A 26,411-nucleotide genomic window follows, 5' to 3' on the forward strand; every position below is an offset into this window, starting at 1 on the left:
GGGCTGCGCCCGATGCGCGGGGCTTATTTTAGAGCCGAATGAAAGCAGGCAATTATCATGTTCTTTAACTATAGTCAGCCAAACAGGATGCAGGTAGCCACAAAATGGAGTTGTTTAAAACAGTAACAAAAGCTCTTCAAAAAGGGGAATAATCTGGAAGTCTCTCTTTCTGCAACATCTAGTTAAAGCTGTCTAAGTGTGGAGAAGACAGGGCAGACTTGTTTTGTAACCTCCGTAGCAACCATGGTATCAGGAGAGCTTCCAGGTAAAATGAAAGGCAGGAACCCTGGCCTGGAGGCTGCCGCAGAGCAATTGAGTTTGGCCCCAACATGTAAACTACAGCCTTTGAAAGTGATCCCAGGAGAATCCTGAGCTTCCTGCCATCTGACTGTCAGATGGCAAGAGGCTCTCACTAGCCCAGCCAGCTGGTCCAGCCTGGCCCCTCAGCTTGGGTTGCAAGTTGATTCTGGACATTGGTTCTGAGACCTTATCTTGGGCAACCTTTCCTGGGACATTCTACCCGGACTCTAGGATGAGGCACAGGGCTGAATTCTATCTGTCAGACTGCGGCTGAGCAGAAGATACAGTGAGGCAGAAACAGCTTGGCCCCCTTCTCATTCTGGTTCTGCCACTTGTTAGGTATGTGGAGTTGGGTACCTTGTTTAGACTGGCTGAGACTTGCCTTGCCTCTCTGTAAGATGGGGATGATTAGAACTATCTTGTAGGGACACGTTTAGAAGAGTACCTTGCTCATGGTTGCCGAATAGAGTTCGATAGACATCAGTTGTTGTTATCATGGTCCTCAGCTAAGAAGCCCAGGGACAGAATTCCCTGCATCGTCTCTTGATAACCCCAGCACAGCTTCTGAAGGTGCCTTATGAGTATACTGCAGTAATGTGTGAATTTTACAGTTCATCATATGTGTCAGTGAGCGAAGAAAACCAAGAGGCCTGTCCATCCTCCAACCAGCCGGGTAAACTCTGAGTCAATTCCTATTACATTGAACAGCACCCCCATTAATTAATAATGGCAATGAAAACCGTACTAATAACTTACAACAGCAGCTGCAGCTCCGCCTTCTGTTGAATGCTTCCTCTGTCTCGTGCCCTGTGCTAAATGCAACACATGTGTAATCTCAGTTAATCCTCACAATTCCCCTGTAAGGTAGCCATTACTCTCACCATTTTACAGATAAGGGAACTGAGGTACCAAGAAGGTTAAAAAAATTGTAATAAGTTGATGAGTAAGGATATATGCTCAGGAGTCACAGACTTCAAAGCTGGCCTTCTAACTATTAGGTCATGCAGCCGTTCGTCATTTGAGCCTTTGGGAACAGTGTAGCTTTAAGAGCCCAGACTCTAACAAAGAACAAAATTAGGCTTTCTGTCGTAGTATGTCCGCACACTTTTACATACCTAATCATTTAAACCTCAGAACATCTCTGTGAGTCACTTTACAAGTGAGAAAAGGGAGACTCAGAAGAGGGAAAGCCGCCTGCTCAAGAGTTCACCCTGGATAAATGGCAGAACCAACCTTTGAAACCAAGGCAGGCTGTATCCACATGTACAAGACCCCACGCACACGCATGTTCCACTCAACCCGTGTGCCTCTCACCCCGGCTCTGGCCCAAGTTTCAGCTATAGAGACAGAGTCGGGCAGTAGGAAAAGGACGAAGCCAACAATAATTCTTGCCAAATCCTGGAAAGCCTTTCCAGGGCCCCCCGTGGAAATCCCATAGATGTGTTTGCAGACTGGCGGGCTTGGGCCAGGCAGACACCAATTGTGGTCTGCAGGTGACTCTGTGGCTGGGTTACTATCAGGACTCTGTCAGTGATTTCTGTGAGAAGGGTGTTCGGGGACTTCCCCGACCCAGATACTTGGCTGGTCGTCCATTTCCAGCACAGCATTAAGTATGCTCCACATTAAGCGTTGTATTGTTCTAGAAAGGAATTCCTGCGGGGAGAATTCTTTCCAGTCATGTGGAAGTTCATGTAGTATTGCAGTGTTGACATGTCATCTGGCAGCTGTTATGTAACTCAGGCTGGACTTTAAGTGTCTGTCCTTTGGGGTGCCCAGACAGTGGGAAGGGGAGCTGGGGGGAAGAATGTAACAGATGTCGCCTTTGGAATAAGGTGTTTGCTCCATCTAAAAGCTGTTAACTTGCTCCCAGAAACTGCCATTCTCCTCTACTTTGTAAAATGGTTGATGGGAAACTGAAATATCTGGAGCAATGATAAAGTAGAACTTCTCTGCAACTGAATAAACGTCACAATTGGGAGAAAAGCTATACTCTTATCACCAATGGAGAAAAAAATGCACATTTTCTTGTTTCATAAACGGCACTGTTTTCAAAAGTAAGAATACACTCAGTATGGTGGTGGTGGGACTGGGAGTGGGAATTGAACCAATGAGCCAGCTGGTTTCCAACAAGTTGCCAAAGTGCTGGGCTGATCTTGGGCCAGGCATGTCTCCTAGTGCTTGTGAGAGACAGAATCCCGCCATTCCTTAATCTGAAATGGCCCTTCCCAGCTCTGTGTGACCTTGGAGACATGGCCGAGGTGGCTTCCAGCCAGACCCCAGAATCCAGTTCAGAACAGCATAGTCCCTCTAGAGCAGGGGTGTCCAAACTGCGGCCCGCGGGCCAATCCATTTTTTATTGGCCCGCAGCAGGTTCCAAAAATATATTTAGTTTACTTAAATAAACCAGGTGAGGCAATACGTACTTCACCTCGAGTGAGTGGCCTGGCTCTTTGTGTATTTTACCGCATCTGGCCCTTGGTGAAAACCATTGAAAAAAGTTTGGACACCCCTGCTGTAGAGTATCCTGGTTCATGCAAATCATTCCTGTCAAACCAAAATGATTATTTCATCAATTTTGGGGGGGGGGGGGTTCTCCTCCTCTCCTCCCCAATACCATTGTTCGTTTATTCTTCAAGTGTTACAAACCAGAAAGAGTTTGTCTACCTGGTGCTAGCAGAGCCAAACACTAAACACTGAGTATTGCAGTGGAGAAAGATTGGCTATTTTATTATGAATGGCTCCCCCAGGAGAACGGGAAGCTAAAGCTCAGAAGTCCAACTGCCTGATGCAGGAGATGGAGCAGGTTCTTAAAGGTACAGGGGAAACAGGTATGTGGAAGTGCTGGCAGGGCCAGTTTTAATTGGAGGAACTTGGAGCTTGGCCATTTATGCTAAAAAAAATTGTTACCGTAGCACAGGGTCTTCCTGGACAACGGACCCTCTGCTTCTCAAAGGGTGCTGCTGTTCATGTTGCGGTGATGTCCCCGTCCTTTGGTTGCTTGGGGAAAGGGTGGGGAAGACTTTGGTTCCCGGTGCAGCTGGAGGTCAAAGGTCTCGTCTCTGTGCCTACACAGCTGCGTGACTTGTGGTTTTGGTCTGTTGTCTCTGAAAGGCTACTCAGTATCTCGCTAATCAAGACAGGACCGTTTTGAGCTTCTTCTGAGTTTACACAAGTGCAACATGACTGTGTCTCCAGGACAGGACTTGGCCATGTTCCTGGTGTAGGGGCTGAAAAAAATACAACTTTCCTCCCACCTTCTAAGTTCTTCTAGCTAGGCTAATAATCAAATTAACAGAGACAGATTAACAGGAGAAAACGTCCAAAGTTTATTCTATGAATGTGCATCCAGGAGGACCTAAGAACTTGACCTGAAATGCATAGGGCAGTTGAGGTTTCCATGCCATTCCAGACAGGAGAAGGGGCAGAGGTCTAGGACTTCCAGGGGGAAGTAGGTAGTTCACTAGGGAGGTAGGGAGAGGAGAATGAGGGAACAGTTGGCAAACAAATTCCTGCTAGGTAGACCAGGACTAATGGGGGTCTTCCCTGTAGAACAAATGTTTGGTGGATCCTTCCTATCTGTTATGCTTAATTCAAATAGGCTAAGGTAAATATGCTAAAAGGCCCCTCCTAAAGCAGGCCTTTCAATCTGAATTCCATTAGACAGGAAGGGGGAGGGGTCAAAGGTTCTTTCTGAGTCTTGTGCTTCTTAATAACCAGCTTCAAATCAATATCCCAAAAGGCACATTTTGAGGGTGGCAAAACTTTGGTCCCCTTTACCTTTTTGCCATCCCCGTTGGGTCGGCATATATTTGTGTTTGTCACTGCTGCACTGGATGGTAGTGTTAGTGACTGTTGACCTTGCTGGTTGGTCCACGGCATCATTTGGTTCCTGTGTTTGCCCCTTTAGTGAAGCTCCTTTCCGTTCTTCCCTACAGAATTACCCTTTATGACTATCAAGCCATGTGTAGAGCCAACAAGGAGAGCAGCGATGGTGCCCGTGGGCTACTTGACGTAAGTACAGTGCAGTCACTCGGAAACCGGCTGCACCTTTCCATCTGTCTCTGTGTGAGCATATCTTTTCCTCTGGGGCAATCCAGTTATCTTTTTCAAAACCATGAATGTTTAAAAGTATTTCCTGATTTGACTGGTTAAGAAAAGTCACTTCTGTCTAAACCCAAATTCAGCAATTATGTGAATGACGAACAGATCTAAAGTCTTTGATGGATGAATACAGCAGCCCCCTTTTGATGGACAGATAAAGGGGCAAGTTTTGTGGATTCTCTTAGTCTTATATAAAAGACAATTTGGTTTGGTCCCACAGAAATCGTCCTTTTGGTTTGTAATAGAGCTGTTAGCCCATGAAGAAATCCACATTTTGATCATAGATTCTCGACCTTCATCAGGCTGTTGCTGAGTGAGTTTCAACATCATTTTCCCTGGAGCTGCTTCCATGGCTGGTGTCACAGATGAGAATCGGTCGACACAGCTATTGTAGCATTAGAAAATGGCTTTTCAGACTGCTGGAAATTAACTACTATCATTTACTCCCAGTTTAAAAATAGAATTTACAATGTGTAAGCAATGTAAGTTTGACCACCAATAATTTGAAAACATACATACACACAAAAAAATAGATATAGATACTTCAATATAGTCCGACATAATGTGTATAAATATAACCCTTACATGTTATTATTTTGTAAATTCTAAAAATTAACCTAAAATTTGGTTTGAAACACAAAACTTGAGAGTCATTTTGGTTGTAAAATACACACACCTTCTCATTTGCGGATGTACAATCTTGCAAGGGGATTATTTAAAAACCAAATATTTAGCACAGTTCTCCTACACTCAAGGAACAAGAAATGAGTCAGAGCTAGAAAATATTTACAAAGCAACTAGGAACTAAGAATTGGACATTTTGAAAACCACTGTTTTTTAGTGGAAATCAACCTGTCTTTCCAAACTCAATTTTCCAAACCTTAGCATGAATATTTCCAGACTTAAAATGTTCCCAAGATATGTTTTCATCATTTAGGCTTAAAAGCTCAATGGCTTTATTCTTCTGAATGATAATGTGCATTTAAATTTTTTAATCCTGTATTTACATAATCCCTTTGTTTATCCATACATTGAGCCAGTGTCTGGCAGGAAATGCTTGAGTGCCCTTCCCTCTGGCCTCAGGGCGAGCTGCCCCAGCCCCTGCCCTTCCCCACCTCCATAATCCCTTTATTCTTCTTTCCTCCCTCAGGTTCACACTACCAAGAACCCCTGAAATGTCACTACCCTTCCCAGCAGTTACAAAGACACAAACTGTCCCATGGTCTGACCATCTGGGTCATTTGAAAGAAAGATGATTATTTTTCATGCCCTACGATTCAAAATGTCAAAACCACAGGCCTACAAGCTTGCATTTGATTATAGGAAATAGTTAATAGTTCATGTCTTTATCTGACCCTAATCCGGAGGGCTCTGTGATTCAGGAAATGATGGTGATACACTCAGTCAAATGAGAGCAAGACATCCAGTCTGAAATCTGGGTGGACTGAGAGTAATTCCAGTTGATATTTGTCGTTCAGTTTACTTTCTGGCTTGAAATAGGGATGTTTCAAGAATAGTTAGGGGTGTATAAATTGATTCTTGTTTTATTGAGAATTGGATGTCCCCCCTCCCCCAATCCTAGTTCTAGTCCTTATCATCAAAATGCTAAGAAGGTAAAATTAAGCAGCCATCACTTAAGAAACCAGGATTAGGCATTTCAGTCCTCTGGTACCTAAACACAACCAGAAAAGGTTCTGAGATTTTTCTGAACCTGCCATCTGGAGCCTGGGCTTTGCCAATGTCATTGCCTGTCTCTCAAATCTGCCCACCACTTACATATCTGGCCTACCTAAGTACAAAGAACTAACTGAGGGGAAGACTTGGTATTTTCCAGAATCCAGGAAATTGAATTATCCACATAGGAAATATCACAGAGTAAACAATCCAACTCCTTTTCTTAATTAAAATATTCTGAAATAAAGATTAGGCTGTCAATGCCTTCTTTTATAGAGCGAAGGGGATTTTTTGCAAGGATAAAATCACATGTTTATATGGTTATCATTTTTTCAAGTCCAAATATGGAAGTGTGAGAAAAGGCAGCTTGCATCATACATAATTCATGGAAGGCATTAAAATCAAGTATATGCAATTCTTGCTTATTTCAATGAATGACACACAGTGATGGAGAACAGGGAATCACCTTTCTGAGGGGCAGCCTTGTAAATTACCATTTGAAATTAGTTATATGATTCCAGCCCCTCAACATTAGGCTGTGAAATATTAGCCCCTAGAGGGTAAAGGTTTAAGCATCCTTTGGTGAACTTCCTTTTTCTTCCCAGAGATAACCCCTGTATTAGATCGTGTTTATTTTACTTGTAAATCACATCTCACTACAGGGGAGTTCAAAGTTTTAAAATGTTAGTTTTGGGATACAGTATCCAGCCATTTTCATCTTTTAGCTAGAGCTTCACTGTTTTTTTTAACATGATATCAATCTCTCTAAAAGAATAACATTGTCTTTATGTAAAGCCTTAAGTTAAACTCCATTTTGTGTCTGATCCTTTTTTTAATAAACTAAATTTTTCTTTTCAGCCTTATAATGCCTTCCTTGCTGCAGTCAAATGGATAATGACAGAATTTGTCTTGTAAGTACAACTGCTACATTTTTTTTTTTTGAAAATATTATCGCTTTTCTTTTGTATGATTAAGTGCATTGGGAGTCTCTGCTTTATGCTTTCAATAACCATTAGAGTCATAATACTCCGAGATAACCTCATTGAAAATCTCAGCATATTGAATGCTGAGACCAAAAAATTATCTTTTATTAAGTTATTCATGGTCACTGCTTTTGCCCTTATGTAATTGTTTAGCAGACTAACAGCTTGCAATACACAAACCAAATTTATGTATTGTGGTTACTGTTAAATTTAACATAGATGTCTGGCTGTTTTTAATGCAGCCTGGGTGGCCTGTGGTCAAAAGAACAAATTGCCAGGGCTGTCCACTGCGCTACTTTGGATGTCTTGCCACGGATAGAAGTGGGGATTGCGTAGTCATGGGCCAGGGCTGGGGGCTTTTCTCAGGTGTGATTTAATTGTTTACCCTGTCAACTTTCGGTCCTGTTCGGAGGGAGCTGGATGCGTCTGTGACTTAGGTCAGACTTGAAATGGCACAAAGATGAAAGGCTTGACTTCCAGATGACACATTACAGAAACACTATGTCACACAAAAGGGAGAAATGGACAGGCATAGAAACCAGGTCATTCAAGCTGCACCAAATTCTCTTCTTCTTATTTTCCCCATTAAGGTTCCAATTCTGTGGGTTTAAGGGAGAAAGTGTTTGACGGACAGACATTGATGAACATTGCCTTTCTATTGCTTTAACATTTAGCAAGGTTATAAATTCAAGTGGGGAGTTAAGTTCTGCATATACATAAGAAACAAAAAAATACAGTAACAGGTAATAGTGGGATTTTCATTGAGAGTTAGTTGCTATAGATAGCCATGTCCCTGGAAAAAAGAAAATGGCTGAATGTTGGTATGACTCCATTTATTTGGAGGATGGTTTATATTATTTTTGCATTCTTAGTGAGCAATCGAGAAAGTTTAATTTTTTAAATTTGCATTGTGGCATAACTTTATAAAGAGAAGTTTGTCCCATCTGCCCCCCTGCCACCACATACACACACCATCACACACGGCTAAACAAGTTTGCATTGCAGTATAAGGTGTGAAAGCATCCTTTATTATTGCAGATCATAGTCTAGTAAAGAATAGTCTATTTGTATTTCTGAACCAAGGCAGAGGAAGCCCTTTAGAAGTTGACCTTTTACTATGGATTCAGACTCTAACTAGAAACTATTTTTGCCTATAAAGCGGAATATTTCTCAGCAGTGTCCTTGAGTCTATCAGGTAAACCTGATTTCAGGATTTGGTTGGCATTGGTGATAAAATACTCTATCACACATAAGATAAAGCCCGGTGAAAATTCAATGATACCGGGACCAACTGTGTTAATATCTCCAGATTCTGATGTTATTCTTTCAAACGAAGTGAGCGTTGCTGAATAACAAGATGTCACTGTTCTATTCAGGGTGTGGATGAACAAGTAACTTTGGGCTTTTCCATCACCTGTTCAGGTTCCTAGTGGAATTTAACCTCTGCAGCTGGTGGCACTCAGATATGACAGCTAAAGGTAAGCAGCAACGGATTTCTGTTTCTAAGCTCAGAGCAATAAACCCTGGGTTCACTAGCTACTTTTCATCAGGGATGTGCTCGTATAAAACTACCCAGGACAAAGTGATGATTTTTTAGCTCTGTCTCAAAAGGCATTCTTTGTGCTAGGTGCAGCACCATCCAGTCTGACAAAAATTCCCCAGGCTTCATTCAGCCCGTGTTGAATATACACTTTGACCTGTTTCCTTAACTAAGGCTTTCCAGTCATACATTGCACAGGTGAAGTCTCCAAAAAGCTTGCGGGCACTGCCAAACTCTAAGGGAGACAGACACTCTGCTGTTTTCAGCCTGAAGGAAGAGATAACTGTGCTGTTGTTTTTGTTTCTTTTTGACAATCACTCTCACAAAACATAAATCTGATCATATTACTTTTCCTGCACAAAAATCTTCAATGAGTTGAGCAAGTAATGAGTAGAAGCTTCGAAGCATGACATGTGGGGTTAGATCGGTACGAATTTGAATCCTGGCTCCAAGATTGGTCTGTGGCAAGTTAGTTGATCTGGACGAGGCTCAGTTTCCCCACAGGAAGCCAAAGAGCAAAATAATAAATAATATTTATCTCCCATCATTTGTGTGTGTGTGTAATGAGATAAATTGTGTTCCATGCTGAGCACAGTGACTGGAATACAGTAAGCTCTCAGAAAGTGGTGGCTGTAATTAATTCATGATAGTGGTGATGACAGCATTGACCTCAATCGTGATGAATATTCGAGTCCCCATGCCCTACAAATAATGCTCTTTAATGAGGCTTGTCTCCCAGCTGGCACCCCCGCCTGTTAAGTCACTTGCTGTTTCTCAGATACACTCTGCTTTTTCTTTCCTTTGTGCATTTTTTCATGTTGATTTTTTTCTTTCTTTTTTTTTTTTTTGTACCCGGGATGTCAGGCACAAGCAGACCGCTCCCACGATGATGATTTTTAATTATCCGCCATTTAAAAAGAGGTAGTTTAGTAATATATCAGCATTCTCCCAGGTGCTGGATATACTGGGGGTGCCCCCCAAAAATGTCTACATATAACTTGGATTCATCTTTTGTTATCGGTATATATATATTAGTATTACAATTTTAATACAGTTTTCTCCTTTCTTCAAATGTGGATACATGTTTTGGTCACCCTCTGTATTTCAGCAGGACATTGCTCTCTCTTCCCTTAAGACCCCAGTCACTGAGAATTCCCTCAGTTCTCCCAGGAAGCATTAGCAACGTATCTGTCTTGCTTCTGTCCCAGTCAACTCACCCATTTCCCAGCCATTATTCCTCAGCATTATTGACTCCGTTTGTTTGATTCACACCGAGCTAGAATTTCTTGGTGGCAGGAGCTGTGTCTTCACCAGTGTTATCCCGTCACACCGACCTGCTCTTCAGTGCATAGCGGGTGAGCCACCTTTGCTTACTAAATGCCCTAACACAGCTTTCTTTTGCCAGGCGTGATCGTTAGCGTCACTGGCATCATAGCTGTGCAACTTACAACTAGACCCATTTTGCCTAACTGCAGGAACTCATTCATTTCTTGTTAGTTGGAATATGAGATGGAGTAACACATGCAGAGAGTTCTACGCATGCGTACACCAGCATGGAGCAGCCTCTGATAACAATGAAAGTGATCCACGTGTGTCTGAGGTCGGCTCGATCCTGGGAGGCTGGCAGCCCCATGGGGCAGGAACCAGATGCTCTGCTTTCATCCACACGCACACACTATCCTGGTGACCCTCCAGGCAGGGGCTGACCCTTGCCTCTTCCTCTTGGGTTGGTAGCACCTTTGAGTGACAGTGAATGCCCACAATCCCACTTTTAGAAATAGAGCTTAAGGAAATTAACTGAGATGGGAACAGGGATTCTGTGACAGGGTGACCGTCACCTGAGACTTAAGGATCGCAGATACTGGCAAACCTTTAAATGATGCACAACATGGACATTTAAAAATAAATGACAGCCCATCCATAGAAGGGCATAGAAAACTTTTTAAAAGATTCTGTTTCTGAAGACTTTTTATCAAGATCAAAAGTGCTCATGAAATGAAGTAATACAACAAGAAAAAACAATATACAAAACTGGACGTACCCTCCAAAAGCATTCAATGTTGGGGGAGGAGTGTGTAGAATTAAATAGTATCAGCAGTCAGGATAGCCAATGGGAAGTCAGCGAGCAGAGACCAACATGTAAATTAGGAAGCAAAGACTATCATGCACCCCAAAGAAAATTTTACCTGTGGCATGAACCTGCTGTTGTTTAAAATTGCACATGATTTGAAAAAGAGATGAGAAGGAACCTACTAAACGGGTACTTGTGGGTTTTTGTTTGTTTGTTTTTTTTTAATTTTCTTTTGACCAGCTTTTCTACAATTTTCCTATTAGGGGTTTAAGAAAAGATAAATGAGATTCAAAGAGATAAAAGGAAGAAAGAAGGTTAATAGAGGCTAAGAGAATGTATTGCAAGTTGGTTAAATGGCTGCTCTCTCTGCAGCATGCCGGGGGACAAGCCACTCCACCTTCTGCATTGTACGTTGAGCTCTGGGAGGCTAGAGTGGCTGTTTCACCTAGAAATGAGCTATATCTTTGGGGTCAGGCAGCCTCTTGCTAGTTGTGATGTTCTGGGCAAATCATGTGGTCTCTCTGGGCTTTGCCTTCCTCGCTGGTCAGCTTATAACATAATGCAGTGGTGGGAAATGAATTCCACAGTGCATGCAAAGTCCTGGGCAAGACATATGCAGCTCAAGGACTCTACACCTGGTGGGTGGTGCTTGTGTTTGGGTGGTGGCCGTATTTTCCGGAAGGCACTTGGCTGTTAGGAGTGTGCTCAGTGCTGAGGGCAGCAGGCTGGTTGTCTTCAGTGCTTTACTTTTGGGCATTCCTCTTCACACCAGTGAGCCTGCCCCTCCCTGGCCGAAGGGCTGTGACGGTGAGTCTGAGGATGCCCTCCTTCTTCATGCCAGTCTTCGTTCCCACTTCCCACATTCTCACCTGGGCCCGCTCACCTTCCCCGTGATCTGCCAACACAGGCACCTGCCCACACCCTTGTTCTGGTCCTTTAGATGTGACAGCTAGTTTTTAAGTCTCTGTTGAGTACCTGTGACCTTTGCCTAAACCAGTAGCTTTCAACCTGGGGGTGGTTTTGCCTTCCACTGGTCGTTGCAACATATGGAGACATTTTTGTGAGTTACACCTGGGGAGGGAGGCACTCCTAACATCTAGTTAGGGATACTGCTAAACATCCTACGACACACAGCCCTGACAACAAGGAATTATCAGACTCAGAAAATCAATAGAAAAAAAAAATGTCAATAGTGTAGTCGCCTGTTATCTGCCATGAATATGGTCCAAGACACCAGTGAATGCCTGAAACCGTGGATAGTTCCAAACCACATTTACATATATTATATTTTTTCCTATACATACATACCTAAATTTATAATTTATGCACATTGAGAAATTAACAACAATAATGAATAATAAAACGTACAATTATTACAACATACTGTAATAAAATATGTGTGACTGTGGTCTCTCTCTCTCTGAAAACCGAGATGGCCACTAAATGACTAACAGGCAGGTAGTGTTTACAGCATAGGTACACCAGACAAAGGGATGATTCCTGTCTCAGGCAAGGTGAAATCGGAGGGCATGAGATTTCATCATACTACCTACCATTTGAAACTTACGAATTGCTTATTTCTGGAATTTTCTATTTAGTATTTTTGGACCATGATTGACTGCGGATGACTGAAACCACAGAAAGCAAAACCATGGGTATGGGGGCACTACTGTAGAGCCACTGTTGAGAAACCCTGGTGTCAACCAAGGAGTATGGGGTAGGCGATGACGAATAAGGAAGGAGGTTATGGTCTCTGCACTCATTGATGGTTACAGAAACTTGCGAAGTTCCCCATTCTGAAATTTCACATCCCCTCTCTCCCTCTTCCCTGTCCACCAGACCAACAGTGGACAAAATTTTAGCTTCGAGGAATAATGTGATGCCTCAGTTCTCTGTTTCTGTTTTTGAAAGCTTTGTAAAAAGATTCTTGAAAAAATCCAAGTTGTCTCATGCCATTGCCACATCGTGAGACCTTTTCCCCACAGACTATAGAAAAACTTTGTCAAATAATTATATCATTGATATGCAGTGTGTCAACATATAGTGCTTTTCCATTTCCAGAGTGCTGGCACCAGATTACCTTCAGATTCCTTCAACATATCTGACAGGTGGGGACTGCTAGGATTTGTCACTGAACCTTTCTGTGAAGCTCCTAAGTCAGACAGATAGATAATGGGCTCAGACCTAAACCAAGACCCGCCACCTCAACGAGACAGTGGGGAGAGAGGCAACTAGCCTTCTGGGAGCCCCCACGTTGGGCAGGCTGTTGCCCGAGAATGTCACATTCAGGCCTAAAGCCCTCTGCTAGGCACAGCTATGACTTTTTCCCTTTAATAGATGAAGAAAGTGAATCAAATGAGAGTGAATAAACTCATCTGTGGGGCTGCTGTCACCTGAATGTCTTTGTTAAATGTAAACGTAAATCTTAAACCCAGTGTGAGGAGAGAAAAGTTTCAAGCACCGTAACTATATTGACTTGCCAGGTTTCTTCATTCTAAATTTACCATTCCCTCACGAGATACAGACCCTGAGCTGAGACATACATCTTTGTTTAGCTAAAAATGGAATCCATAATTACACTGTTTATCTGCTTCATTTCCTTAATGAAGGGGACTGTGGAAGCCCATTTCTGCTTGATTATCACAAAGGTATCATTTTGGCGAAGTTGCACAAAGAGAATGGAGCTTGCTGGCACCCGGTTATGAATGGGGGTGCATTCACAGAGACAAAAGAAGAGGAAAGCTTTTCAAATGGCAACTCTATTCATTCCCCATTGTCTGCACATAATTACTGTGAACCCAAGTCAGTTATTCTCATCAGGGACATTTGTTGCTAAGGGAAAATTAAAGATATTCAATTGTGTGGGTGCTTCATTGTGAGTGAGTGAGTGATAGGTCACGGTGGCTTCAGCTTTGCACCCAGTGTAACTGGGGCGGAAGGGAAAACAGTGTGATGACAAAGAGCATAGGCTCCAGGATGTCACCACCTGGGTATGTATCCGGGCCCCACCACTTAACAGCAGTGTGACTTTGGGCAAGCATCTTCATTTTTCTGAGCTTCAGTTTCTTCATCTGTGAAACATGATAGCAGCAGGGCCTTGCTCACTATGTGATGGCAAAGATTCTATCCATCAAAGGGCCTCGCGTGCTGTCTGGCACATAGTAAGCGCATAGTGAGTGTTGGTTGGGATGGTGGTGGCTGTGATGGTTTTGCTGTTTAAGTCAGTTATGATTGAGGTGAGTAGTCTCTCTCTGTGGGACTCAAGGCAGGCTACGTCTGCTTTCTGAACCCCAGTTTTCCTTTCTGGAAAAGGAAAGAATCAGCCTCATTGAGCTCCGTGACCTATGTCAGATAGTGAATTTTAAATGCCTAAGAGTTAAAACGGTACCATTGGATCGCTGGTAGCCTTAGTCATCGGTTTGAAATTCCAAGGCTAGATAGTACTGACTGGCAAATATAGGTGGTGTTTTCCGTAATATTCCAGACAAAGAAAGGTCTTCATAATAAACCATGTTATTTAGATTAAATGTGGCCATGGTTTTATATGATAATTCATGTGTTTCCCCAAAAGCACATCAAACAACCTCTAGCCAATCTATAGTCATGTTGCAAATAGACTCAACAGTTTCTCACCACATCAGTATGGGTAGCTTTCAATTGTCAAAGGGGGGGAAGTTAATTTATAAGTTGGGGATAATATAGTCCTTCTGCCAGAGTTGATGGAGGGGTGAACAGCAAAGAAACAATGTATGATGAGTACTTAGCACAGTGCCTGGAACATGAGTGCTAAGTGTCTAATAATAATAATAATAATAATAATAACAATAATTGAAACAATGTGAGCATTCTAATGAAGCCATTGAGACTTGAAAATGTGAGGATGACAGATGCCACAGCACAGTGGCACAGTGGTTAAGGGTGAAGGCTCTGAAGCCAGAGAAGCTTGGAGGACGCGTCCCTGCTCCATTGCTTCCAACTAATCCTCAGTATTCTCATCTGTAGGAGATGCCAGTGGTACAGATATCTGTGAAAAATTTCATCTCCAGAAAGGATCAGAGCCAAATGAGTCTTGCCATTGAATTTGTTGGACTCATTCCATGGTAACTGGGCCCAGATAATTAGAATTAGAAATGGTGCAATTATCGGGCTTGTTTAAATCACGTATGCTGCCTATCTCAGCCTGCCCTAAAGACCTTTCTTCCTTTCGTTCATTGGCCAAACTTCACAGAGCAGTTAAATATATCTGTGCTGGAGCCAGACAGCCCAAGTTCAAATTTTGGCTCTGCCACATATTCAACTGGATAAATTGGGGCAATTTACTCAGTCCTTTCCTCCATTCACTAATCTGCAAAACAGGGGTAACAATTGTTTCTACCTCATAGTTTTTGTTTTTCTGTCTTACTGTTAAATAAATTAATTCATGTAAAGCAGAACATCATTGGTACATAATAATTTCTTAACAAATTTAGCTGTTTCCATCATTGGGCTATCTGCATGCTTGTGCCGTATTCACTTATAATCTATGCTATTTATTTAATCTTTATTTCGTTTCATCCGACTCACTTTTTGACAATTAAATAAAAGGAAGCTTCCCAACTTTATGTTTAGCCTCCCGAGGTTAAAAAAAAATAGAAGAGCAAATGAAAGAAAGACGATTAAAAACTCCCTAGCCTAAAGCAAAGGGGTCATCCTGACAAAATCAGAGACATTGGAAAAGAACTGGGAAGAGAATTGTATTCCCACCGAGGCCTCTCTGTGTTGTTTGTGGGGCTTGGGCCACCTAGACTCACCTCACCCTCCACCTGAAGGCAGGCAGTTTGTCATCACGGACTGAGAGTCTCACATTTCCTTTGTCCATTTGATTTGCTTGAAAAGCACCGTTCAGGAGAAGTACTCATTTATTCAGCAGACGTGTGCTTCCTCTGAGTTAGCACTGCAGGGCATAAGGGGACAGACAGGGTCTGGGACGTGGCCCTTGGGGAGCCTGACAGCTATCAGCGTCGTACCATCAGTGGAGTCAGGAGTCAGGGAGGCATCCATTGGCGTGCCTTTTCTAACCAAAAAGACATGGTTTGGCAAGGCCAACAGTCTGAGGCTTCGGTGAAATGACATGCGCAGTAGCAGTCATGGTGGCAATAAGCGCAGGCCTTCAAATAGCACTCACAATGTGTCAGCCCTTTCACATATCAAGTCATTTGATCCTCAGACGACCTTGTGAAGTTGGTACTGTTATTCCCATTTTGCACGTGAAGACACTCTCTACACAAGGTGTAGAGAGATTAAAAACTCATCTGCGATCACACAGCAGGAGCAAATGCACAACCCCCCAAGTTCAGCTCTTAACTAGTACACAATTAGCCCAACTCCTGGCATGTGGATGGTAACACTAGAACAGCTAGCATTTCATGAAGATTGTGTGTGTGCATGCGTGTGTGTGAAAGTGTGCGTGTGTGTCACTCTGTTGAGAGCTATGATGCTTTAGTTCATTGATTCCTTAGAAAAACCGTGTGAATTAGCATGGGGACCTCCTGTTTGTGTCAGTGACCGGTTCCTGAAAATCACATGTTCTGCATTAAAAAAAAAAAAAAAAAAAAAAAAAAACTGATTAAAAGTCTACTTCCTTTTGTTTTAAATAGGAAAAATTACAATGTACTGCACTTCAATCCCAAACACTGAATTAATTTCCTCAAAATAATTAAAGCTCAGGGAAAAGCCTATATTATAAAAAACAATCACATTATGACATAAATGCTTATTAGAGCATGGTTTCCTGATTACGCAATGGTTATCTGATTGTTACCAAACAGTTGTTTTGCTTTCGGTAACCCTGTGACGGCTCCCTTAATGCCAGTGGGCTTCCAGATGCACAGGCCACAAAGCATGTACCCGTGGTGCTGACATCCAACCAACTGCATTTCGAGTATAACATGAGACTTTGTCCACACATCATTTTGTTAAAATCCTATCGAGTTGTGCAGTTATAAATTATCTGTGTGCATATGACCTTTAGGGTAGGTAATACATATTTAGAAATATATGTTTATAGTTTATATGAACATCAGCCAGAAACGTTGTGCAGAGTTTGGAAAGCTGTGAGCATTCTACTGGGAAAATGTGAAGAAGTAGACCTCCAAGTGAAGATACCTGTACCAGTAGCATCTCCTACAGATGAGAATACTGAGGATTAGTTGGAAGCAATGGAGCAGGGAAGCGTACTCCAAGCTTCTCTGGCTTCAGAGCCTTCACCCTTAACCACTGTGCCACTGTGCTGTGGCATCTGTCATCCTCACATTTTCAAGTCTCAATGGCTTCATTAGAATGCTAGCATTGTTTCAGTTATTGTTTAGTAGTATTACTATTATTATTAGACACTTAGCACTCATGTTCCAGGCACTGTGCTAAGTACTCATCATATATTGGTTCTTTACTGTTCACCCTTCCATCAACTCTGACAGAAGAACTATATTATCTCCAACTTACAAATTTAAAAAATTGAGACTTAGAGAGGTTTTGGAAGTTGCCCACTGGGCATAACTTGTTTAAATAATTTAATCAACCACAAGCCTTTCCCAAGTGCCTACTATGTACTCAGTTACATACCAGGGTTATTTAGTGCTGTATTACTGGACAAGGAACTTCATAATAGTAGGATAAGGCTCATGGCTATGGTTCAAAGACATGACGTATTTTACTAGTCCATATTTCAATTTCGTTTCTGTAATAAAGCCATGCAATTGTATCATGACCTTTGTCTCACCCTAAATAATATGGTGTAACTTATATTTTATACATTTATTTAGATATACATATGTGTTTGTTGCTAAGTTCAAGTAAGTCTGAGGTCAGAGACCCGATGACTGATGTCCCAGAAAGGAGAATTCTTATGATGCATAAATGATAGCTGATCAAGCCAACACAACTGCTTGAGGAATTATAGCTTATAGAGTTGCTTGGCAGATGAAATCATTGACTAATTAGAAAATAATGCATTATGCTGTGCCTAGAAAAATCACAGAGCACGAGGAGCGGAACTGTGTTCTGAGTTACTATGGGATGGGCTGCCAGTCACAATAAAGCCTGTGCCTTACGTTTTCTTTTTCTTCTTTTTTTTTTTTTTTTTCTTATCCCTACAGCCCAGAAATTGAAACAGACCCTGGAACCTTGCGATACTGAATATCCAGCATTTGTCTCTGAGCGCACCATCAAGGAAACCTCAGGGAACATTGCTTGTGAAGACTGCTCCAAGTAAGGCCCCCACCTTCCTCCTCAGTGTAGAGCTTTCCCAGATGGGCCAATGCCACTGGCATGCACGGGATTACATTCTGAGAGATGGAAGCATGGCTGCCCTCTTGTGTGAGGAAGTATTTCCACCAGCTCCGAAGAAAAACACTTGGCTTTGTTGGATCATTTAGAGTTTGGGAAGCATTCAAAATGCGTAAGAATGCATCCTTGAATATAGGAAATTTTTAGTCCTGTTTGTTGGTGGTTGGAAATAGTCTTAATTGGCGTTTCCTCAACTGATGGCAATTTTAGCTCTCTGTTCTCGGAAAGTCCTTATCTTTACTGAAGGCACCAAAGCTTCAGTATTCACTGAAATCTAATATATTAGAAACGTTTCTTGGTGGTTTAATATGCATTTTCCTGATTACTAATGAGGATGGATCTCTTTTTTAATTTTTGTTTGTTTGTTTGTTTGGATTTCCTGACCTTTTCATTCCTGTTGGCAGTTTTCTGTTGGGTGGTGGATCTATTTGGACTGATTTGGCTGTTCTTTCTGTTTTTTGGGTGCGATTTCTTTGCAGTCGCATAACTTTGCATATGTGACTTTCTGTCTCTTCACATTTATATATGTCCTTAGATGCACGGAAATTTTCTTTAGCTTTTATTTTAATGTTGTCTAATTTCTTCTTCTTTTCTTCTATGATTTATGCATTTCGTTCTTTGTTTAAGAAATTAGTCTCTGCCCTAATGTCATAATGATATTCCCATATATTTTTATTCTGAGTGCTTTAAAGGCTTGCCTTTCAGATTTAAGACTTTAATACTTCTGGAATTTGTTTGTGTGTGTGGCATGAGGTAGGGTCTAATTTGGTCCTTCTCCATATAGTCGGCCTTTTAACCAGCACTTTTTATTGACTAGTCTTTATTTTCCAATATATTTATTACAACACATGTGCCATAGGCTGAGTTCCCATCTATATGCAGATCTGCTTCCAGGTTTTATGGTTTGTCAGTGTACTTATGTTAACATCATGCCTCTTTAATTATTATAGCTTTATAATAGGACTATATTTAGGAGAACAAATATCCTTTCCTTATTCTTCTTCTAAGTTGTCTTGGTGTTTCTTTCTTCTTTCCTCTTTCATATTAATTTTGGAATCAGCTTATTAGTTCCCATGATCTAGGGTTTTCATTAAAATTGCTATAAGTTATGTTATGTATTAATTTGAAGGTAATTGCTATCTTTGATATGAAACCTTTTCCCTGATAAACTACCTGGATCTATTTATTTGCATATATCTTTTTCTATGCCTTTCAATACAGTTTTATAATTTTCTGTTAGATTTATAACTAGACAGCTTATAGTTTTTCTTGCTATCATTAGTGGCATATATTTAAAACTATATTTTCTAATTGGTAATTGCTAGCATATGAGAACATCACTGATTTCTGTACATTGAGTACCTTATATCCAAGAAATGTTCTTTTAGATCTCATAGTTTCTGTGTAGATTCTCTGGGGCTTTTTGTGTAGATAGTAATATCACTTGTAAAAAGTTTCCTTTCTGATCTCCATTCTTAACTATTGTTTTGTGTTTTATTGCACTGGACTTCGGATACATAGTTGAATAGAAGCAGTGAGAGTAGGCAGCTGTGTCTTGTTCCTAATTTAAAGGAATTGCTTCTAATAATTCCATGTTAAGTATGATGTTTGTTGTAGGGTTTTTTAAATTGTAGTAAAATATAATAAAAAATTTACCATTGTAACTATTTGTAAGTGTACAATTCAGGGGCATTAAGTACAATCACAGTGTTGTGCAGCCTTAACTATTATCCATGTCCCAAATTACTAGAGGTCTTTGATAGTTAACCATTTATTAAGTCAAAGAAAATCTCTTTAAGAGTGTTTGCTGCTGTTGTTATTGTTTGAAATTTGAATGGATGTTGAATTTTATAAAAGACATTTTCTATATTCATTCCTAAAATAATTTTAATGTTAATATGTTGAGTTAAATTGATTTTTCTATGAGTTTAAATTGATCTCATAGAATCATGAAATACATATAGTATTAATATAAATATCTTTAGTAGTAGATGGGTTGTCTATTGTGAAAACATACTTGCTTTCCCAGGATGGATATTGACGGTCATTATTATGAAAAACCATATTTCAGGATTCATGTGCTCACATTATATTGTGAACTTTTGCATCTGTGCTCAAAAAGGGGAGTGAGCTATACTTCTTTCTTGTACTGTCATTTGGTTTTGCTATTAAGGTGATTTTATTGTCACAAAATTACTTGGAGAGTTTTTCCTCTTTCCGTAATAACTGTATATAACAACAACTTAACTGTTTCTTGTAGATTTAGTAAAACTTACCCATAATGCTATCAGTAACTGATAGGTTTTTATTTCTTTGTTTTTGTGTGAGTAAATTTTCAACTACCAAATTACTTTCTTTAGTGGTTACATATCTCTTTGGAATTTCTGGGGGGGGGGTTTGGAATTGATTTTGGTGATTATATATCTTAGAAAATTGTCTACTTCATCTCACTTTTCAACTTTGTTACATGCATTTGTTAATAGTGTTCTTTTTTGATTAGAAATGCTGTCATATTTGTGATTTTGCCCCCTTTTAAATCAATCTTTCCCTCCCTTTCTCCTTTTTCTCCTCCTCTTCCTCCTCCTTCTTCTTCTCCTTCTTCTTCTTCTTCTCTCTTCCTTCTTTCTCTTCCTCCCTCCCTCCCATGTTTTTTTCCTCCTTCCCTCTCCACACTAGCAGAGATATATTTGTTTTCTTTTTCTTTTCAAAGAATTATCCTTTAGTTTTTCTGATTCTCTGTTGTTTCTTTGATTTTCTATTTCATTTATTTTGCTTCTTATCTGTATTTATTACATTTCTTCTACGTTTTAGGGGGTTTTCTGTTGTTGTTTTTTTCCTAACATTTTTTGTTGACCACTCAGCTTTTTCAGCTCCACTCATGTATAATATAGTTTATATATTTATGTAATTTTTTCTGCATTCCAGTTGATCACCATAAATTTAATACATAGGGCTTTCATTATTATGTAGCTCTAACAATTTTCTAATTTTCACAAATTTTTATGTGTAAATTTTAAAATAGTATTTTAAGATTTTTTAATATGTGGATTTTGAGACTATTTTTTTATGTTTATGGATCTCTAATTACATGACATTGTGGTCTGCATAACATATATTTTTTAGTATGTGTGGAGACTTACTTTGTATTCTAGTACTTGTCTGTGTATTTTTGAAAGCAACTGCAGTTTCGTTCTCTAATAACTGGGTACAGGGGTTAATATATTAGTATGTATTTGTTGGTTCAAGTGTGTGAATTGTGTTTCAAAATTTTCTTTTTTTTAGGGATGGGGTCTATTTTAAATGGCATTTAACCTCTTACTAAGCTTAGGGATTTTTCAACTCCTTCATGTCATTCAATGCATTTTGCTTTTTATATTTTGAAGCGTTATTACCATGGACATCTCTGTTTGGGATTGATAATAGCTTTCTAATAAACCATTCCTTTATCACTATGTAATAACCTTCTTTAATGAAAGTGCTTTATGCTTTAATATCTATTTTGTTTGCAAATAACATAGGTACAGTAGTTCTTTTGGTAACACTTTCTAGGCTTTCTAATATTTTCACTTTCTAATATTTCCCTCCTTTCCTCCATTTTCAATTTTTTTAAATCATTTTGTGTTAGGATTCTACCTTAAAAATAGAATATAACTTGATTTGAAATATCTCTATTATTACTATATTTAATCTTTTAAAATTTTGTGGTTACCAAAAAGTTTGGATTTATTTCTATTGTCGTTTTATGTGGGCTCTATTCTCCTTTTTTTTCTTTCTTTCTTCCTTCCTTCCTGCCTGCCTGCCTGCCTTCTATTGGATTTATTGAGTTTTCTCTATTCCTTTTTTTCCTTACTAGTTTGTGAAGTATAGTCTTTTCTTTTAGTAGTTAGCCTTAACTTTTTTGACATATTTTAATTGGTCAGGATCTCTTCTCTCCTCCAGGACAAAAAACTTACAACCCTCCAATTTAGATTACCTCCCATTTCTTTCATGTGATATTTTCTAACATTTTAGTTCTTTTGTGCTTTTAAACCCACTAAATACTGTATTACTGTTGTTTCTGCCTATCATAAATGAAATGTTTACCAATTTGTTTACTCACCATTGCTTTTTTATAAACCATTGCTTTTTTGTTTTATAGTACTTTGGAAGTTGTTTCAAGAATGATCTGGGAGTTGTAAATTCTCTCATTCTTTGTCTAAAACACATTTTTAAAATGTACTCTGCAGGAATAATTTAACTCCATACTATGTAAATCAAAATCTTTTAAAGATACTATTCCATTGTCTTCTGGCTTTTAGTTTTGCACCTTTGTAAATAGTCTGTCTTTTCCTCCTTCTCTGATGGCTTGTAAACTGTTTACTCTTTCTTTAATTTTCTGAAGTTTCACTGCAGTATGTCTAGATATAAATTTATTTCTGTTTGTTTATATACTTTATTCTGGATAATTTCCTTCAGCTTATACTAGAGTTCATTAATTTCTTTTTGATTGTGTCTAGTCTGCTGCAGCTTAAAGAATCCATTGAGTTTTTAATATGGATGTCTTTTTATTTCTGGAAGGTTTATTTGCTTCTTTTAAAAATCTGTGTATTCTTTTATAGAAAGCCTCATTCTTAAGTTTCCTACAGCTAGTTATAAAGGCCTTTTAAGATTGTTTTAGTAGTTTAAATTTTGAGAGTACTGATCCTCTTCTTTCTTGTGTCTGCTTTCTGTCATGGTAGATAATTTGCTCATGTGTTTTGTCATTTTTTACTATAAACTGATGTTTACCATTAATTATTATTTTTCTGAGAGCAGAATAGAGCTTGAGTTTCTCTTCACAACAGGTTTACATTTGGGCTTCAATGATATATCCTATTGGTACTGAATGTCTGGGAATAATTGTTATGTAATTTTTTTGTATTCAGGAGTTTCTGTACCATATAATTATAGTAAATATTTTTTCTAAGCAGCATGTAGTTTAGGCTGAAAGTTTGATTTCAGAGTCCCAGATTATCAGCTTTTTACACTTAGTTATAAATGTACAAGTTGGCATTTGGTATCTTTTCTTGTAAGTTTGTGTGTGTGTGTGTGTTTAAACATGCTTGTTTTGTTTTACTGTTTCATTTCCAGCATGTCTGAGTGTTTAAGCAGAATGGCTTCCATACTCGCCCAATCTGCCATGTTATATTTTACTATTCTGACAGAAGACTTTTGAGAGCAACCACAAGAAAGCAGTGAAGGGTTGTGGTTTAGTGCAGGAGCTGTGGAATCAGAGAGTTCAGGGTGTGAGTTCTCACTCCAGCAGTTGCTAACTGTGTAACTATGAGCAAGCACCAACACACTCTGAAACTCAGCTTCTTCCTGGGTAATTTGGGGAATAATGATAGTAGGCATATCATAGGTTTGTTGTAAGAATGAAGTGGGAAAATTTATGTTGTGAATTTAGCATAATGCCTAGAACAGAGTAAGTACTCAGTCAATGGCTGCATTTAATACAAGCGTAATACCACACAAACTTAGCCATAAACCATTCTGTTGAAATGTGAATTTTCCTTTCCGTAAGTCTAACATCACTTCACTGCTTTAGAATTCCCTGTGGCAAAAGGTACAACATATATATATATATATATGGATAGATAGATAGATAGATAGATAGATAGATATAGATAGATATATAGATATAGATATACACACATATATATATATACACATATATATGTATATATCTCAGATGATCAAAGTTCATGTATGACTTAAGGATTGTTAACAGTTCATGACTCTGTGAAGTAGACTCTACTGATTCCATAATGATTGCAAACGTTTTTGACCAGAGGGATATTATATCCCGAATCATCATAACTACAAACGCCATGAGGTGGCCAGTATCTTTTAGAGAATGACAGGCGATTGTATTTGGTGGAGTAAGTTAGATTTCTTATTTCCATTTTAAATGAGAAAACAAATAGAACCAAGACAGATGATTGCTAGGGCAAGTAATATGTTCCCTTATTGAATCATAATTAGAAACCAATGACATGAATGCAGTTTGATTAAAATAAGCAACCTAACGATTTCAAACTAAAGAGAAAACCCCCTTACATTCAGTGAGAGGTTACTGCATGCCTGCTATGGCCCAGAAACTGCTGGTCCTCGGAAATCCAAGGATAAAGAAGATACGAAGTTGATTTGAAGGTGTTTACACCCACCATGACTAGTCTGTTTCAAATCTTGAATTCCATGCTGGGTTGAAGACTCACAGGAGGTCGAGAAGTTGAGTAAGACCTTATACAATGTGCTGGCAGCAGTGGAAAGATCGCAGGCTTTGAAGGATTTTCCTTTCAAAGCTTTATTTCAAGACCACCACCCAGCAGCTCAGTCATACTCTACAGAAGCAAAACCATAAAGGCTCAGGGATCAGAATGGGGAGAGGAAAAAGGACTTGTGCTTTTCCTTTCTTTTTTCATAAGCTTTTTATTGACGTATAGCACATAGAGAAAAATGTACAAATTGTATGTTTGCAGCTTGATGAGTTTTCCCAACATGGACACATTTATATAAATAGCACTCAGGTTAAGAACTGAAAGAACATTGCAAGCCCCCCCGGGAGCTCCCCACCAGCCCCCTTCTAATTACAACCCCCACTTACCATAAGATAACCACTCTATTAATTTCTCACATCATTGATTGCTTTTACTTGTTTCTAATGTCAACTTGTGAGATGGCGATTTGGTTCATAAGATATGAGGACAGACGTATGACTGACTTTGAGGGAAGTTTCTAAGGAATTCACTTGGATAACAAAATAGGGCCTTAGGGAAAAAATTAAAGATAGCTAAGGACGTCAGTGAACATTTCTTGATTGTCTGTTATATCCAGGTTACTGGGCTGCCCTGTGGGGAAACAGTGATAAATGAGTCACAGATGATCCCTATCCTCATGGAGTTTACAGACAAGTAACCAGGCAATATCAACACTCCATGGTTAGAGAGGGTTACATGGGAGATAGAAGGAAGCCTTGGGTTGGTCAGGAAAGGCCTCCTGGAAGTGACGTCTAATGTAAGACCACCAACACACAGAGGAGTTAGCAGGTGAGAGTATCCAGGCAGACGGAAGAGCCTTATGTAGAAAAGAGAAATTGTGGTTTGTTCAACAAATTCTTAGAAGTTCAGGGAAGCTGGAACACAGAGTTGGGGCTGAGGAGAGAAGAGAGAGAAGACAAGGAATGAAAAAGGACCAAATTGTGCTGCCCCTTTAATCCTGTCAAAGAGAACTAGTCCTTTGAAGGACTTCAGATACTGAAGTCAAATGATTTCATAAGGAAGTTGAAGGACACCAGTGGGAACAACAGAAAGGTTATCTTTTGAGGATTAGAAATTGATAGATCAGTTTGGGTCACTAGTTGAATGAGAAATCAATTCACAACTTTTTTTTTTCCTCGAATCCAAAAATCTTTGTTATAAAATTATGGTATCATGCTCCTGTCACATAAAAATAGGCTCATAAAAATAGTCACTTTGGGAGCTTGAGAAGGAGTGAACCCTTTTATTCTTGTCTTTCTGTCTTGCATTGCTCCATTTTATGAAGTAAAATTTATTAGAAAATATATCTGAGTATTTACCAAAACATTTGTGAAGATAACATTTTGCATTTCATATGATCTTTGTATTCTTAGAATGCACTATGTTAAGGAGAAAAATAATACTGACTTTTGTCATCTTTCCCTTCTTGATGGCCAGGAGATCTTTCAGTATAATGGCCAACACATTTGGTGGCAACCAGGAAGCCAAATTTGCATGGTCTGCTTTACAGCTAATTCGTGTAGAAATTTGTAAATCTTTGCCTGGAAAGAATGAGATTTTGCAGGACTAGTTCTCTAAGACAATTACTAATTTTTGATCAGTTTTGTAGGTAACTTCAGGTCAGGGGCAGTGCCATTCAAAAATAACACAACTCTACAGCATTTGGCTAGAAGTGAGTTGGAAACTGAGTTTGGTGAAAATTACAGTATTTCAGAAATTACGCACTAAGATCTTTTTCAAAGAAAAACATCTCGCCTCCCACAATGGAACATACAAAACTATGTCCATTACAAACCATTCTCAAGGCAGCGATTACTTCCCTCCACAAGTAATGGCAAACCATAGAGCAACAATCCCTAAGAATCCCACGGGGACATGCTTCATGTTGCAGTGTGCTCTCAGCCTGCCATTATCAGTCTTCCCATCACCTAGAAGAAATCACATGACCTTGGTGCCTAAACACATTGCTATAACTCAGGGAACCATCTCAGGTGCTTCTAGCTGAATAGTAAAAGTCTTCTTGGTCTCCAACGATCTTTGAAGACTGGCTGCCCCCAACTCCCTTTCTGTGTCCTATTTCCAAAATGACTTGATGGGTTTATGTGGAAAATACATCACGAGGTGACTCAGTTACTCTAAAT

General features: G+C 39.7%; 1 protein-coding gene across 1 annotated transcript in view; it reads left to right on the forward strand.

Moving 5' to 3' along the window:
• Positions 1-26,411, forward strand: part of CACNA2D3 (calcium voltage-gated channel auxiliary subunit alpha2delta 3) — an 841,437-nt gene that overhangs the window by 778,453 nt on the left and 36,573 nt on the right. The window contains 4 exon segments of the mRNA XM_033132710.1: positions 4,236-4,311; positions 6,934-6,986; positions 8,481-8,536; positions 17,803-17,914. Coding sequence (XP_032988601.1) covers positions 4,236-4,311; positions 6,934-6,986; positions 8,481-8,536; positions 17,803-17,914 — 297 coding nt within the window.

The sequence above is a fragment of the Rhinolophus ferrumequinum genome, chromosome 17 (assembly GCF_004115265.2).
Source record: "Rhinolophus ferrumequinum isolate MPI-CBG mRhiFer1 chromosome 17, mRhiFer1_v1.p, whole genome shotgun sequence".
Classification (NCBI taxonomy): domain Eukaryota; kingdom Metazoa; phylum Chordata; class Mammalia; order Chiroptera; family Rhinolophidae; genus Rhinolophus; species Rhinolophus ferrumequinum.